At 28.6% G+C, this 12,914-nt stretch overlaps 1 protein-coding gene across 1 annotated transcript; it reads left to right on the forward strand.

Annotated features, from left to right (window-relative positions):
* Positions 1-1,318: 1,318 nt before the first annotated feature.
* On the forward strand, positions 1,319-7,010 carry LOC136970732 (glutamate receptor ionotropic, kainate glr-3-like; the record flags this gene model as incomplete). The annotated part of the gene is made up of 5 exons (XM_067265188.1): positions 1,319-1,409; positions 1,489-1,651; positions 3,446-3,675; positions 3,869-4,125; positions 6,865-7,010. Coding segments are annotated over 5 exons (887 nt in total), but the record flags the coding sequence as incomplete, so codon positions are not given.
* Positions 7,011-12,914: the final 5,904 nt, after the last annotated feature.

Here is a 12,914-nt window from a genome sequence, read left to right on the forward strand (position 1 = left end):
TAGTATCGACCATCTTTCCTTTTTAAAATATTATTATAAAAATTTAAAATAATATTTGTAATATGTTTTATTTAAATAACGAAACTTTCTTTCTAACTTATAAGTTTGATATAAGTTCATTTTTTCTTTAAATTTTTAACTCAATTAAAAGGGATTTTTGTTGTATGCAGTTTCCAACAAATTTTAATAAACTTTTTCTATTTGTGAAAATTTCTACGTAACTCCAAAATAATTTTTTATACTGCATATTTTACACAGCATTATTAATGTTATTTTGGAGATTGCAGTACGTACTAAGTTACTTAAATATGAAAAGTGATTATATCATACGATTTTAAGATTTATTCTATATCTGAAAAATAATTAATTATATCTTGGAATTTCCTGGGATCCCGGGAAAGAGTTCACTTTTTCCCCGAAATCCAGAGACAAGCGAAAAATCAGGAAATGAGAAACCTCAGTTGTGTGTAAGCGGATATGGCTTAGAATAATGGTGGAGTGTAATACTGTACTATAATATAATTGAAATTCTTTGTCATTGAACCTATGTTTTGTTAAAATACTTTTAACGAAACATAAGTCTAATAACGGACAGACGTGTCCGTCATTGGACTTATGTTTTGACTCAGGAAAGACGGACGCGTCTGTCTGTCTTTCCGTCCGTCTTTCCGTCTTTCCTGAATCTCGAAAACAAAATAAAAAATGTGATATGACATATGAAGAGAATTTGAACCACAGCCCCGATCAACTATAAAAGAATTTCCTTAAGAGAAACTTAACTATCATCAACATTATGCTTTTCGCCATTTCAGAATAAGTAACAATACCAAGGTTTGTTTTAACTAAAACATTATAACAGATGGCACCACCACAATTTAGAATTTTTTGTTTGGAAATTTCGCATCTTTTTGCTTCATATTATACACATAAGTTGTTAAATTAACGAAAATATATACATATATATATAATAAAATAAACGTTTAATTAATATAATTTGTTATAGAACAAATCATGGAAAATGCACTCAGTAGAGACGTGTATAAAATAAAAATCACTGGAGTACCTGTAAGATTTATTTTTAATTTTCCTTATAAAATATTGTTACGAAATATATCTTATTTCGATTTTTATAATGTATTTAGCTCCCTCCTTTATATAAAAACAACGAAGATTAATAACAGTGTGGTCTTTGATGGTATCGATTTCAAATTTCTAAGTGTAGTCATACAAAATTTGAAAAATGTTCAGTAAGTAAATTCATTTTATTTATAGATAAAGATATATGATAATATACAATTTTATAAGATATTTTACATAGATATGAAATTATTGAACCTGTTGAAAAAGTGTTTGGAGTGAAATTAGACAATGGTTCATGGAATGGTGTCATTGGAAAAATACAAAGAAAAGTATGAATATTAACAAAAGTTCGAGTAAACTTATAAAAGTAATTTTAATTATGTAAATTTTATCATTTGTATGTTTAAGGAAGCTGATCTTGGAGTAATTGCATTATATGTGACGTATGACAGATTTCAAGTGGTGAAATTTACAGTTCCTGTTACTGCTACAAGAATTCTATTTGTTCTTTCTGGACCTAAAAAACTATCGAAAATACAGGCAATTATAAGGCCTTTTTCATTTGAAGTAAGTAAACTCATATTATATATTATATTACATTATGTGATTAATTTTTACTGAATATACATTTCATATAAAAAGATTTTGGAATATTTTTACCACTTCTCCCAACTGTGGATCCGGCAGAATCCGCGATGGATTTGATTAAAAAAGCCTTCATAATGCCAATGGGGAGAAAAACTAAAAACACCTAATGTTACACATTTTCTAACAATACGAAATATTTGTAAAAAAATTTAATGTTGATCGGCAGTCTGCTCATTATTTAGAATTTAAGCTTCGATAAACTTTGATGTAAACTTAGTATTTAGACACAGGAAAGCATGTTAGAAAGTTTTGACTCCATGGCTATAACTTCAACATTAACGGTTTTGTTCACTTTAATATTCGAAAGACTGTATGAAGTTACCTGGTCATTTTTCTATCTTGAATTAATAACATTATAAACATTATAATATTAACATAAACTACATAACATGAAGTTGATTATAGTATGTATTTTGTCTTACATGAGCAAACGGCTTAAAGATATGAAGAACTCTTTCTTTTAAATTTGCTTCAGTACGTCGTTACGTTTGTAACATTAAACAGTAATATATGGCTTTTCAACAAATATTAACCCTAATATCAAAATAACTAGTTATGTCCAATCTACTATAGTAAAGAGTTGACAACATAGAACCAGCCGTAAGGCACTCATCTCCTTTGAGACATGATCCATTGATGTATTGTTTTTCACATAATTTTAAGTATAATCGTTCAGAAATGTAATATGTGACGATATATAAGTCATTAAGAAACATAAATAGATATTTTCTATTATCGTGAAATACAATTATATATATTAAGTTATAACTTTTAAATATATGCTTCTAAAATTTGTGTATTTGAGATTGTTCTATAACAATTTATTTTTATCACATATTTTGTAGGTGTGGATTTGTGTTTTTGCTTCTTTATTTGTCACTGCAATTGCGTTTTATTGCATTGTCAAAGGAAACATTTATTTTCTTCAAAAAAAAATTTCTTGGACCGTGAAGGAAATTTGTTGGTTTCTCATTTGCAGTTTAATAAATCAAGGCAAGCAATTAAGTATACATTAATTTTAAAAACGTTTTATTAAGAAATAAAATACATTTCAAATATGAAAGTTGGTATAAAAATCATGTAAGTATAATGTCCATTTCACACATTTATTAATTTTAAAAAATTTTTAGACTAATTCATAAAAAGTTTGTTCAAATTTTTATTAACAAATGATATACAGTATATAATTTTATAAATGTAGCTTATGTAATTTAAAATAATTTAATAGTTTATCACTTTAAAATTTAATTACTTTTTAACTTAATAATAATGATATATAATTACACTGGTTTTAAATCACACGAATTTAATTATAAAATAATACTTAAAATAAAATTTAAAGTACATGTATAAATTTAATTTCATAGAGATTATAATTTTAAAGTTTTAAATATTATAATCTCTGTAAGAAAGTTTACTTTCTATCAGGGCCTAATTTGGCACAATGCAGGCAAGGCACTTGCCCGGGGCCCGTAATATGTTCTAAATGTGCCTTTGTTGTATTAGTATTGTGAATTACTATATTATTAGCGCGCCATATTCAAGGGTTAACTAAATTTTTAACTTAAACTAATTTAAAGTGTTACACCTGTGAAACGAATATATTGTTGCACCTTTTTTTTATCCCATATGTTATTTTTTACAATGAGTAGAGAGGAGAAGAGAGAAAGATGCTTCTCTCTTTTTTCTGGAATTCTTAACATTAGTTTTTTTATAGGAAGTGAAATAAATCAAGATAGTAGTAGTTCTTTAAGAATTATTATTGGAATTTGGCTAATGGTCACAACCGTACTAATATCAGCATACAGCGGTGTTCTCTTTTCCTACATGACTTATCCCGCTTATGAACAAGTACCGAGAACAATTGAAGAACTCTCAAATGCAGTTAAGAATCGTAAATATTCTTGTGGAACTCTATCACTTTCGGCTTTCGAGAGAATGATGAAGGTAACATTTTGCAATATATTTTTATTTTTACATTTTCTATTAAAAATTTTAAATAAATACATTTATTTACACAAGTCAGATAATGTCGGTAACAGTCTGGCATATCTTGAATAATTCCATTACATTAGAGAAAATACAAGACAATGGATTTCTCTTTATTATAGGCCAATAAAGTATGTTTATTTCATTACAGGATGCCACCATAGGTATGGTTAGCATTTTAGGTGACTACGTAAGAAATAATCCAGATAAGAGCTTTTCCACCGTGAACGAAGGAATTCAATATACTCTACAACATAAACATGCATACATAATATCTGACAGTATTATAAATACATTAACGATTAAACCAGAAGAACATTTAATAATTTCAGAAGATTCGTTTTTAACTTATTCATTAGTATATCCTATAAATAAAAACTTTAAATTTGAAAAGGAATTCAATAAAATGTAAGTGGTTATTTTTATAACATTGCATGAGTTTCGCTTGTGTAAATACAAACCTTTAAAATTTAATATTTAAGTACTTATTTCTTTAGTATTTATTTATTTTTTACATATTTTAATTATTTATTTATTACGAAAATGCATGCAAATAAATACGAACTTATATTCTAATTATTTATATGCATTTTACAGATTTGTAACATACAATAGAGCAGGGCTTCTTAAACTATGGGTCGCGACCCCATTTGGGGTCGCTTAGCGAAATCTTGGGGTCACGACATTTTAATGCAAAATATTGAAAATAATTTGTGAGAGTTTGAAAATGGCATGCTTTGTGTCGTAGGTTTCGTGAGTTGCACTTTGTGTCACTTCTGGTGCAGCGAGACAACGATTCAGCAACACTGATTGTAGTGTGAACTAGTGTAGTGTTGTTGCTTTTCATTGTATTCAGTTGTTTCTGTTCCATTGTAACACAAGAGTGAACTGTGGTAGTACAACATTATTGTTTTTGCAAATTTGTATATATCTTCAATATATGTATATATATATGTATATTTTCATTTTATTTCATATGTATATTTCAAATTATATATCTTTATTTTATATTTTGTTTTGGGGGGTCCGCGAAAAAAATCACAATCATAAATGGGGTCGTAAATAAAAAAAAGTTTAAGAAGCCCTGCAATAGAGAATATGAGTTTAGATCTTTCGTTATTACTTCATTTCTTTTGTTCAATTGTTTAGTACTATTTAGTTTTATTATTGAAGGGCTTTCTAGAAACAGCGTAAAATTATTGTGCATTTTGTACAGAATCTCCTAGACAATTTGTTAACAAGGTACTTTTTTTAGATTTTTCTATGAGTAAACTCGTTTCTGCTTAGATGTTGGACAGGGTAAAAAATATTCAAAAAATCCCACGTGGCCTGTCTCTTGATTTTGCATGATTAAGCGACTAATTACTAGTGTTCAGTGGTGTCATTCATTCAGCCATTGTTTAACGCTTATTTGTGAAGTGACGAAATAATGATTTCAAGTAAACGCAGAATATATGATACAGAACCATATCTGACAATTCAGCTTTATAGTAATAGTTGGCGGATTATTGTGTTAGATATAATTTACATTGTTACAGAATTCTATTTAATTTCGCATTGAAAATTTTGTGTATATTCAGCTCAATTTCTCACCAATTTTGTGAAAGTTAGGATAAGCGAGATAAATAATTTATGTTAGCATATTCTAATAGATTTAATAATCGTTTTTGTTGCTTCTTATTCCGTTTAAAATACACTTTCAAATTTAAAGCTGATATTACCGCTATTTTACGAACTTGTCGTAAACAAAACGTCGGAGATCATAAGAATAAATTTATACTTTATTCATTATTGTTAACTTTTTTAGATAAATTAGGAAAAAATATACAAAAAGCTTTTATTAAAAAATTTTAAATAAGTGTTTTTTGTATTTACAATATAACCTATAATTAAGAAAAATTCAATTGTTTTAGAAATAGTACACCAAAAAAATGTCTTTGAAAAATATAGGTAAATGATATTTATAATCCTGATAATCGTTTATAATTTATAAAATATTTGTTATATGGCATCTTATTATATTTACGATATTAGATACTAAAATGATAAGAACTGAAAGGAGTGTGATACCTGAAATGCATTTTCTTTTACCCTCACATAAATGAAGTCTAAATTCATTCCTATTGTCTTCAACGTTTCCTGTATAATAAGTCAGTAAAATAGCGATACCCTAAGCTTCAATGTAAAAAGCTGAGATTTATTCATATATGGCACTATAGATTCGTGTATTATTTACTTTTCGATCAAATAAGTAATTTCACTCAGATCCTGAATTATATGTTTATAACAGAGTATTGCTGCCAAATGTGCGTGGAGCTATCCATTTTCTTTAAGTATCGTAGAAAATAAATTTGTGCAACTCTTCATAAGCACGATCTATACGCAACTTAATCTTTTAAAAGCTGGATTTAGCTAAGTATTCATAATGCAATCGACGTAACGTGCCATTGTAATATGCCAAAAAGCTTTACATAGGAACGGTATTTGTACGGTAAAATCAAGTTCCTGTGGATTTTACCAAAACAAGTTTATCGCACAACCAATCAAAATTGTCTATTGCGAGCATAGCAATAACAGAAGGAAAGACTTAAACTTATTGAAAAAGAAAACTCAAATGATCGATGTAAAGGAATATCTTATTCTATACAGTACTTCGGTAAGAATTTATAAAAAATATTGCTAGATGGTTGGCTCACCGTAAACGTTAACTTCGTCGTAAGAACATTTCCAAGTAATGTAATGTATGGAGAGAAATCACCTTTACTTACCCTAATGTAAGTGCCTGTCTAAAAGCAGTTTATTACATAACTCAATTGGTGTATTCGCTCCACCTACAGCAGACTTTTCGAAAGCTTATTTCTTTGTACCTGAAAATATTAATTAATATTTAAGTCATTATTCCAATACAAAGTTCACATACTACGTTCTACATTTTACTTACATCTGACTTAGAAATTTGTTTAATAACAGTAAAAACATACTGTTATTGTGTATTTTTTATTTTTTACTTATTACTATATTCTGAAGGAAGCAAAAAAATAAATTTATGCCCTATATGTGATAACTTTTTACAATATTTTAAACACAAAATATAGAAAATATAGTATATAAGTAAATTAATTAAATTTTAATTGTTATCTAATGTAGAATAAGAAGATTAGTAGATGGTGGTGTATACGAAAAAGTGAAAGAAAGTGATTTGCCTCAGAAGAGAAGCAGTAACAGAGAGACGTATCTTCCACTAAGTGTTGAAGACATTTGCAGCGCCTTAATATTATTGTTATGTGGTTATGGTATATCTTTCATAACTCTATTTGTTGAAACATTACTAAACAAAAAACACATTAAAGCTATTCCAGAAAAAAATTAATAATAAAATAATAACATCTGAAAAATTAAATGCAACATAAGTAGTTTAATTTAACATTTACAGGAAGAGTGATATTCAGTTAATGGAGTAAATTTTTCAAAATTTAATAAATTATATCAGTTGTAGACATATACCAGTATGTAATACAACTCTATGACGTCCAATTTATCTGATAATTTCTTATTATTGGATACATTTTAGAAAAAGCCGAATTACCAGACATTCCGAAGATAATATTTGAAGATAAATAAATATACATATATATAAAAACATCTTTATTTCAACTTATCCCATTAAATGTTGTAACATGCCTCAGTGACAGAGAAAATTGTACCATTTAAACTGCCCTCTATCTCTCTCTCTGTCTGTATTTCAACGCAAAAAATAAATAATGGCTATTTAGTTGAAATATTCGTACTTATTCATAGGTGAAAGTAGAAGCTAACTACATTTGCTTTTCAAATATGGATATGTTTATTATAAGTAAAATTGTAAGATATGCTTTGAACAATGATGCAAGCTTTTTCCGTCTCCTATATATTTAAATCATACTGGATTACCAAACATTCTAGTTTACCGACCTGTGTTGAGTGGGTTTAACCATTAAACACCAATTCGGTGGTAGCTCATTAATTTACAGGTCAAGTTCAACAGGTGCGAACCCAGGAGCAGTTTGTCATGGGTTCGTGTGTCGTCAACGGTCTAACAGAGTAAAGTTTTTCAATTTCCTTCACCTGTCCACCTCCACATAATAGATTTTACACCAGTTTCCCTTAAGAAGACCGTCTGGAGGCACTACTATGTGACTGATTCCCATGTTGTGTTACTTTTCCAAGTAATCCAATCTATTCCAAATTTTCAGGTGAAGAATTCACGAATTTTTACTATAATACTTTGTATTGAACTTAAATCGCAATTTCAGCAAATTGTATCAAAATTTATCACATATAATTCTAATGACGTCTCTATTTCATTTCTGAAATACTGCACGGAAACATTTACAATATTTTCATTCTTGAGTGAAATTATGAAATAAATAAATATGTTTGTCGTATGTTAGAAAAGCACTCTCTATAAGTATGACTTATATATTAGAAATAATAAAAACATTGTTGACAAATATTGTGTCCATTAATTTTAATGATTAAAAATCGAGAGTGGAGAGATAATGAAGATCGTGTTTATCTCCACTGGGGATGGACTTAATGACGATTTAACTCGTTAGGTGCATTTACAGTTTTTTAAAATTTATTTTTACCCTGAAAATTAAAGTTTTTGCCATTTTACATTATTTAAGAATATAAAAACTTGTAATAAAATATGATAACAGATGGCATCACCAAAATTTAAAATGTTGCCTGGAAGACTGAGCAACTCGATACTGGTTTATTTTACTCATAGTTCTAATAAATCCCTTTATTATTATACTCGTTAGTTCGAGCGAGTCACTTCCAGGTCGGATTACATTTCTGTAATTTCTCTTTCATCCTCTCTCTCTGAATTACCATAAGAAATCACTCTTCTGTGAAATTTTCGTATATCCTTCTTGTACAGTGTTTTATTTTTTAGGCTCGAGACAAGGAGGGTTTCTTGTGAATGGCAAGTGCTATTAGCACATTTTGACCCAAATAAATTTGGTTGTTTTTAATTGTCACAATATTACAAATAATAATAGAGTAATTCCGCAGTATCACTACGTCGGTAGTGATAACAAGTGAAAGTTCATAAAATTTACTTAAGTGCGAATTCTTAATTTTTAAAGGTAAGTACATCTATAATTAAGCTGTTGTTTAGTTTGATAGATACTAGTTTATCGTAAATCGATTATCGAATCGAAACAATGAAAGCATTTTTAAATAAAATAAATATTTAATTTATCCAAAATCAATAAAATATTGTATTAAATTTGAGTGTATTCTATGGGTATAATTAATTATATTTTTGTTTTATAAAAATAATTATTTGAATCAATAATATAAGACATTTATTAAGTTCATTGCTTCGATAAAACGCGTTTTATAATAATACATTTGAATAATTGAACTGAAAAACATCTCAAAATCAATAAATATAAACATTAAATAGAACGTGCTCAGCAAAAATAATAAATAATAATCTAACACCTTTATCGTTGCCGAGAAAGTTTAATTTAAAACAAACGTTTTCGACCTATTCCATAGGCCATCATCAGGTTAAATAAACCGACAAATGGAACAGTTACGTTCCAGAGGATCGAATACAAATATTTAAATTTCAAAAAATTGACAACGGATTAAAAGATGATAAATAATAAATGAGTATTGTATAAAATTAAAAAAACAAGGAATAAAATAAAATAAAAATTAAAAAATAAACTCAGAAAAACTCCTAAATACAAGTATCAACTAAAACTAATGCAGAACCATAAAATAAACATGTAAATTAAGAGTTCCTTGCAGAGTTTTTAACCATATATTTCCAGACGATTTGTCGGTTTATTTAACCTGATGATGGCCTATGCAATAGGTCGAAAACGTTTGTTTTAAATTAAACTTTCTCGGCAACGATAAAGGTGTTAGATTATTATTTAATAACTATAAAATTGTTTTTAATGACTATTTATGGTTTGCTAAAATATTAGTTATTATAAGATACATATATAAAAACACTAGACTTTCTTTACGTTCACAGGATAAGAAAAATATTATGCGTAAGCCAATATTTTTTATGTCCATTGACAGAATATAATTTTGAAGTTAGGTTAATTACGGTTTTAGCTTATTTAGAACAAGGATAAAGCTTTATTTTTTACAATATTATTTTATAGTTTACATTGTTTAATTTGAGTTATGTGCGTGCCTCTTCCAGAATGTCTAACGGTCAAAGAAAACTGTCTGGTTATCAGTACAAAAAAAAGAAGCCGAAAGGCAAAAACAAGCTGGCGCGTTAAAAAATTATATCCAGAGTAATACTAAAACAAACGACGACTCTGAGAATCTAACATCAAGTCCAGTTATAAAAGAAAATACAAAATTGTCAGAGGATGATGATGACAAACAAATGGACGAAGTTTCTAAATCAATTGAAACTGACAACACTCTGACTCTGATCATCACCAGATGAAAGCAACGAAAAAATTGACACCAATGTGACTCCCACAAAAAGCGTTCTAAAAACTTTGTGTACAGATCCAGCATTGTGGCCAAGAATTTTAGGAGACGCCGAAAGAAGTCTTTTAGTAAGACAAAGTCCACCCAAACCATTGAATAATTACAAATTTCTTTCCAATGACACTGGTCGACATTTTAGCGTAAATTATTATACACGAATTTTAAGCAATGGAGAGCAAGTTTTATGAGACTGGCTAGTGTACTCTTTTTCACAAAACTGCGTTTACCGCTTCTGTTTCAAAATTTTCGGCTGTATAGTTAGTCCTCTTTCGAAGGAGGGTTTTAAAAGTTGAAAGCACATCGGCAGAAACTTTAAAAGAGCATGAAATTTCCAAAAATCATGGCTAGAAATGAAGCTAAGGTTAAAGTGTTGTAAAACTATAGAAGCGGCCTCTCAAAGAATTATTAATGCCAAAACAAATCATTGACACAAGGTGCCTCTAAGAATCGTAGCAATTACTAAAATGCTTGATAAAAGTGGTCTGTCTTTTCAAAGTACAGTACAAGCGACAAGTTGTTTGAGTATAAAAACGGTAATTTCTTAAAAATAGTTAAGTTGCAATCTCAGTTTGATCCCACTATGGAAGAGCACATCCGTAGAGTGCTAAAAAAGAAGAGACTAAAGCTCACTCTCTCGCATAAAATATACAAAGGGAGATACTGGATCTGCTGCATCAAAGTGTAAAGTCTCATATTATTGATGAACTAAAAAACCAAAATATTTTTTCATAATTTTAGACTGTATTCCCGACATTAGTGAGGTAGAGCAAATGACTCCTGTAATCAGATATGTTTCAATCAATAAATTTGATGCCGATATTGAAATTAAAACTAATGAAAGCTTTTTACGCTTCTTACCAGTCGAAAAGATCCACAGGAAAACAAATGTCTGATATTATTATAATTGGAGAACTTAATGACTTTGGTTAAATTTGCAGGATATCAGAGGACAGAGATACGACAACGGATCCAATATAAGGGGCGATAAAGCAGGAGTGCAATCTACAATTAATTCAATTCGCGATCATTTTCTGTTCCGTGTAGTAGCCACTCTCTCAGTCTTTTTTTATTAATGATATGGCAAAAGCATCCTTGGAAGCCGCTAATTTCTTCATCGCGGTCCAAAAAATATATTAATTTTTTCCGGCATCTGCTTTTCGACGGGCAATTCTTTTAAAACATGTTTAAGGTTTAACTTTGAAACCATTGAGTGGCACTAGATGAGAGAGTAGGATAGAGACCTTAAAGCCTTTGAGATTTCATTTGTGAGATGTATACGACGCCTTGCTAAGCATTTACGAAAACTAAGAAACTGATAATTTAATGAGACGAGGCTTCGAGTTTATTAACTTGTATTAAACAATTTAAGCTTTTGTGTTCATTAGTTATTTGGCATAAAATACTAAATTCCATTAAAACTAATTGACACAACACTAACTACAACTGTTCAGTGATCACTCACATGACTTTCAATAAAACAATAGTTTAAACTCTTACTAGTATATAATATGTGATTAGAAATATAAATTTATTTTTCTAAAATACGAAATTAAAATTAAAATCATGTTTATTAAGCCTGGGTTTCTTTTATTACGAGGACAATCTGTCGAAGGTAGGATACCCCTGGAAGACTTTCATAAGAGACTGGCCGCTATTGGGGTGGTTATTAACGTAAAAAAATCCGAAAAACTTTTGTTGATTTGCCCATTAGCTTGTCGCAAACGCACTACTAATTACAAATGGTCAGATGATTCGTCCACTTTGTAGCTGGTGGGTGCATTTTGTTTAAGGATTGTAAAGATCAATGCAGTTGGAGATAAGAGAATAAAAAAAAGATACTGGCATATTTTCGACTGTTGCCAAAATATCTGAACTGAATCTTTTGCCAAACGACGCCGTTACCGGCCTACCATATGCTGACCTACCACTTAATATGTAAAGTCACATTGAATAGCAATTATAAAAATTTGTAATTGGGGTTATTTTTTAAATGACAACCTTGAAATATTAAAATAAATAGAAGTTTTTTTACCGAATGTTCTGAGCAAAATAAATTTTCAATTATTGGCCTTTTTTAGTATCCTAAAACGGTGATTGGTTCGATAAAAGTTTATCTTCAAATTTAACAGTTTATAAGCGATAAATGCAGCATACCTCCTGAGAAAAAGTGGGATTAAATTTGAAAATTTGATCTCGAATGTTTCATTACCTTCAGGAATTTCCAAATATGCGACTACACGTTTTTGCTTATCTCAATGAAATCCATTGCCCATTTCCAGAAAAAACAATTTTATTTGCAATACTCTATATTTCTGTTTTAAAATAATTACTTTCATGAAGGTGCGTGTCTTATAATATTAATCAATTTCGTCATTTGAAAATGTTTACCTGATAAAATAATTTACTAAATTAAAAATTTGAAATAAAGAATATTTGTTTGATATATTGATTATAATCATCCATATTTGCATATTAACACGCTAACAAGTAATTTATGAAATACTTCCAATATATTTTGTTATGATAATTTTTGTTATTAAGAACTAATTTTCAATTTTTAATATTAATGTAACATTAATTTAAAGATTTATTTTAAAAATCTAATATATTTAAACCTTCCTGCAAGTTAAAAATCTAAAAATGCAAAACACGTAGAACAAAATAATAAATAATAATAA

This window comes from Centruroides vittatus, unplaced genomic scaffold (genome assembly GCF_030686945.1).
Source record: "Centruroides vittatus isolate TY-2023 unplaced genomic scaffold, ASM3068694v2 contig_2137, whole genome shotgun sequence".
In the NCBI taxonomy this organism is placed as follows: Eukaryota; Metazoa; Arthropoda; class Arachnida; order Scorpiones; family Buthidae; genus Centruroides; species Centruroides vittatus.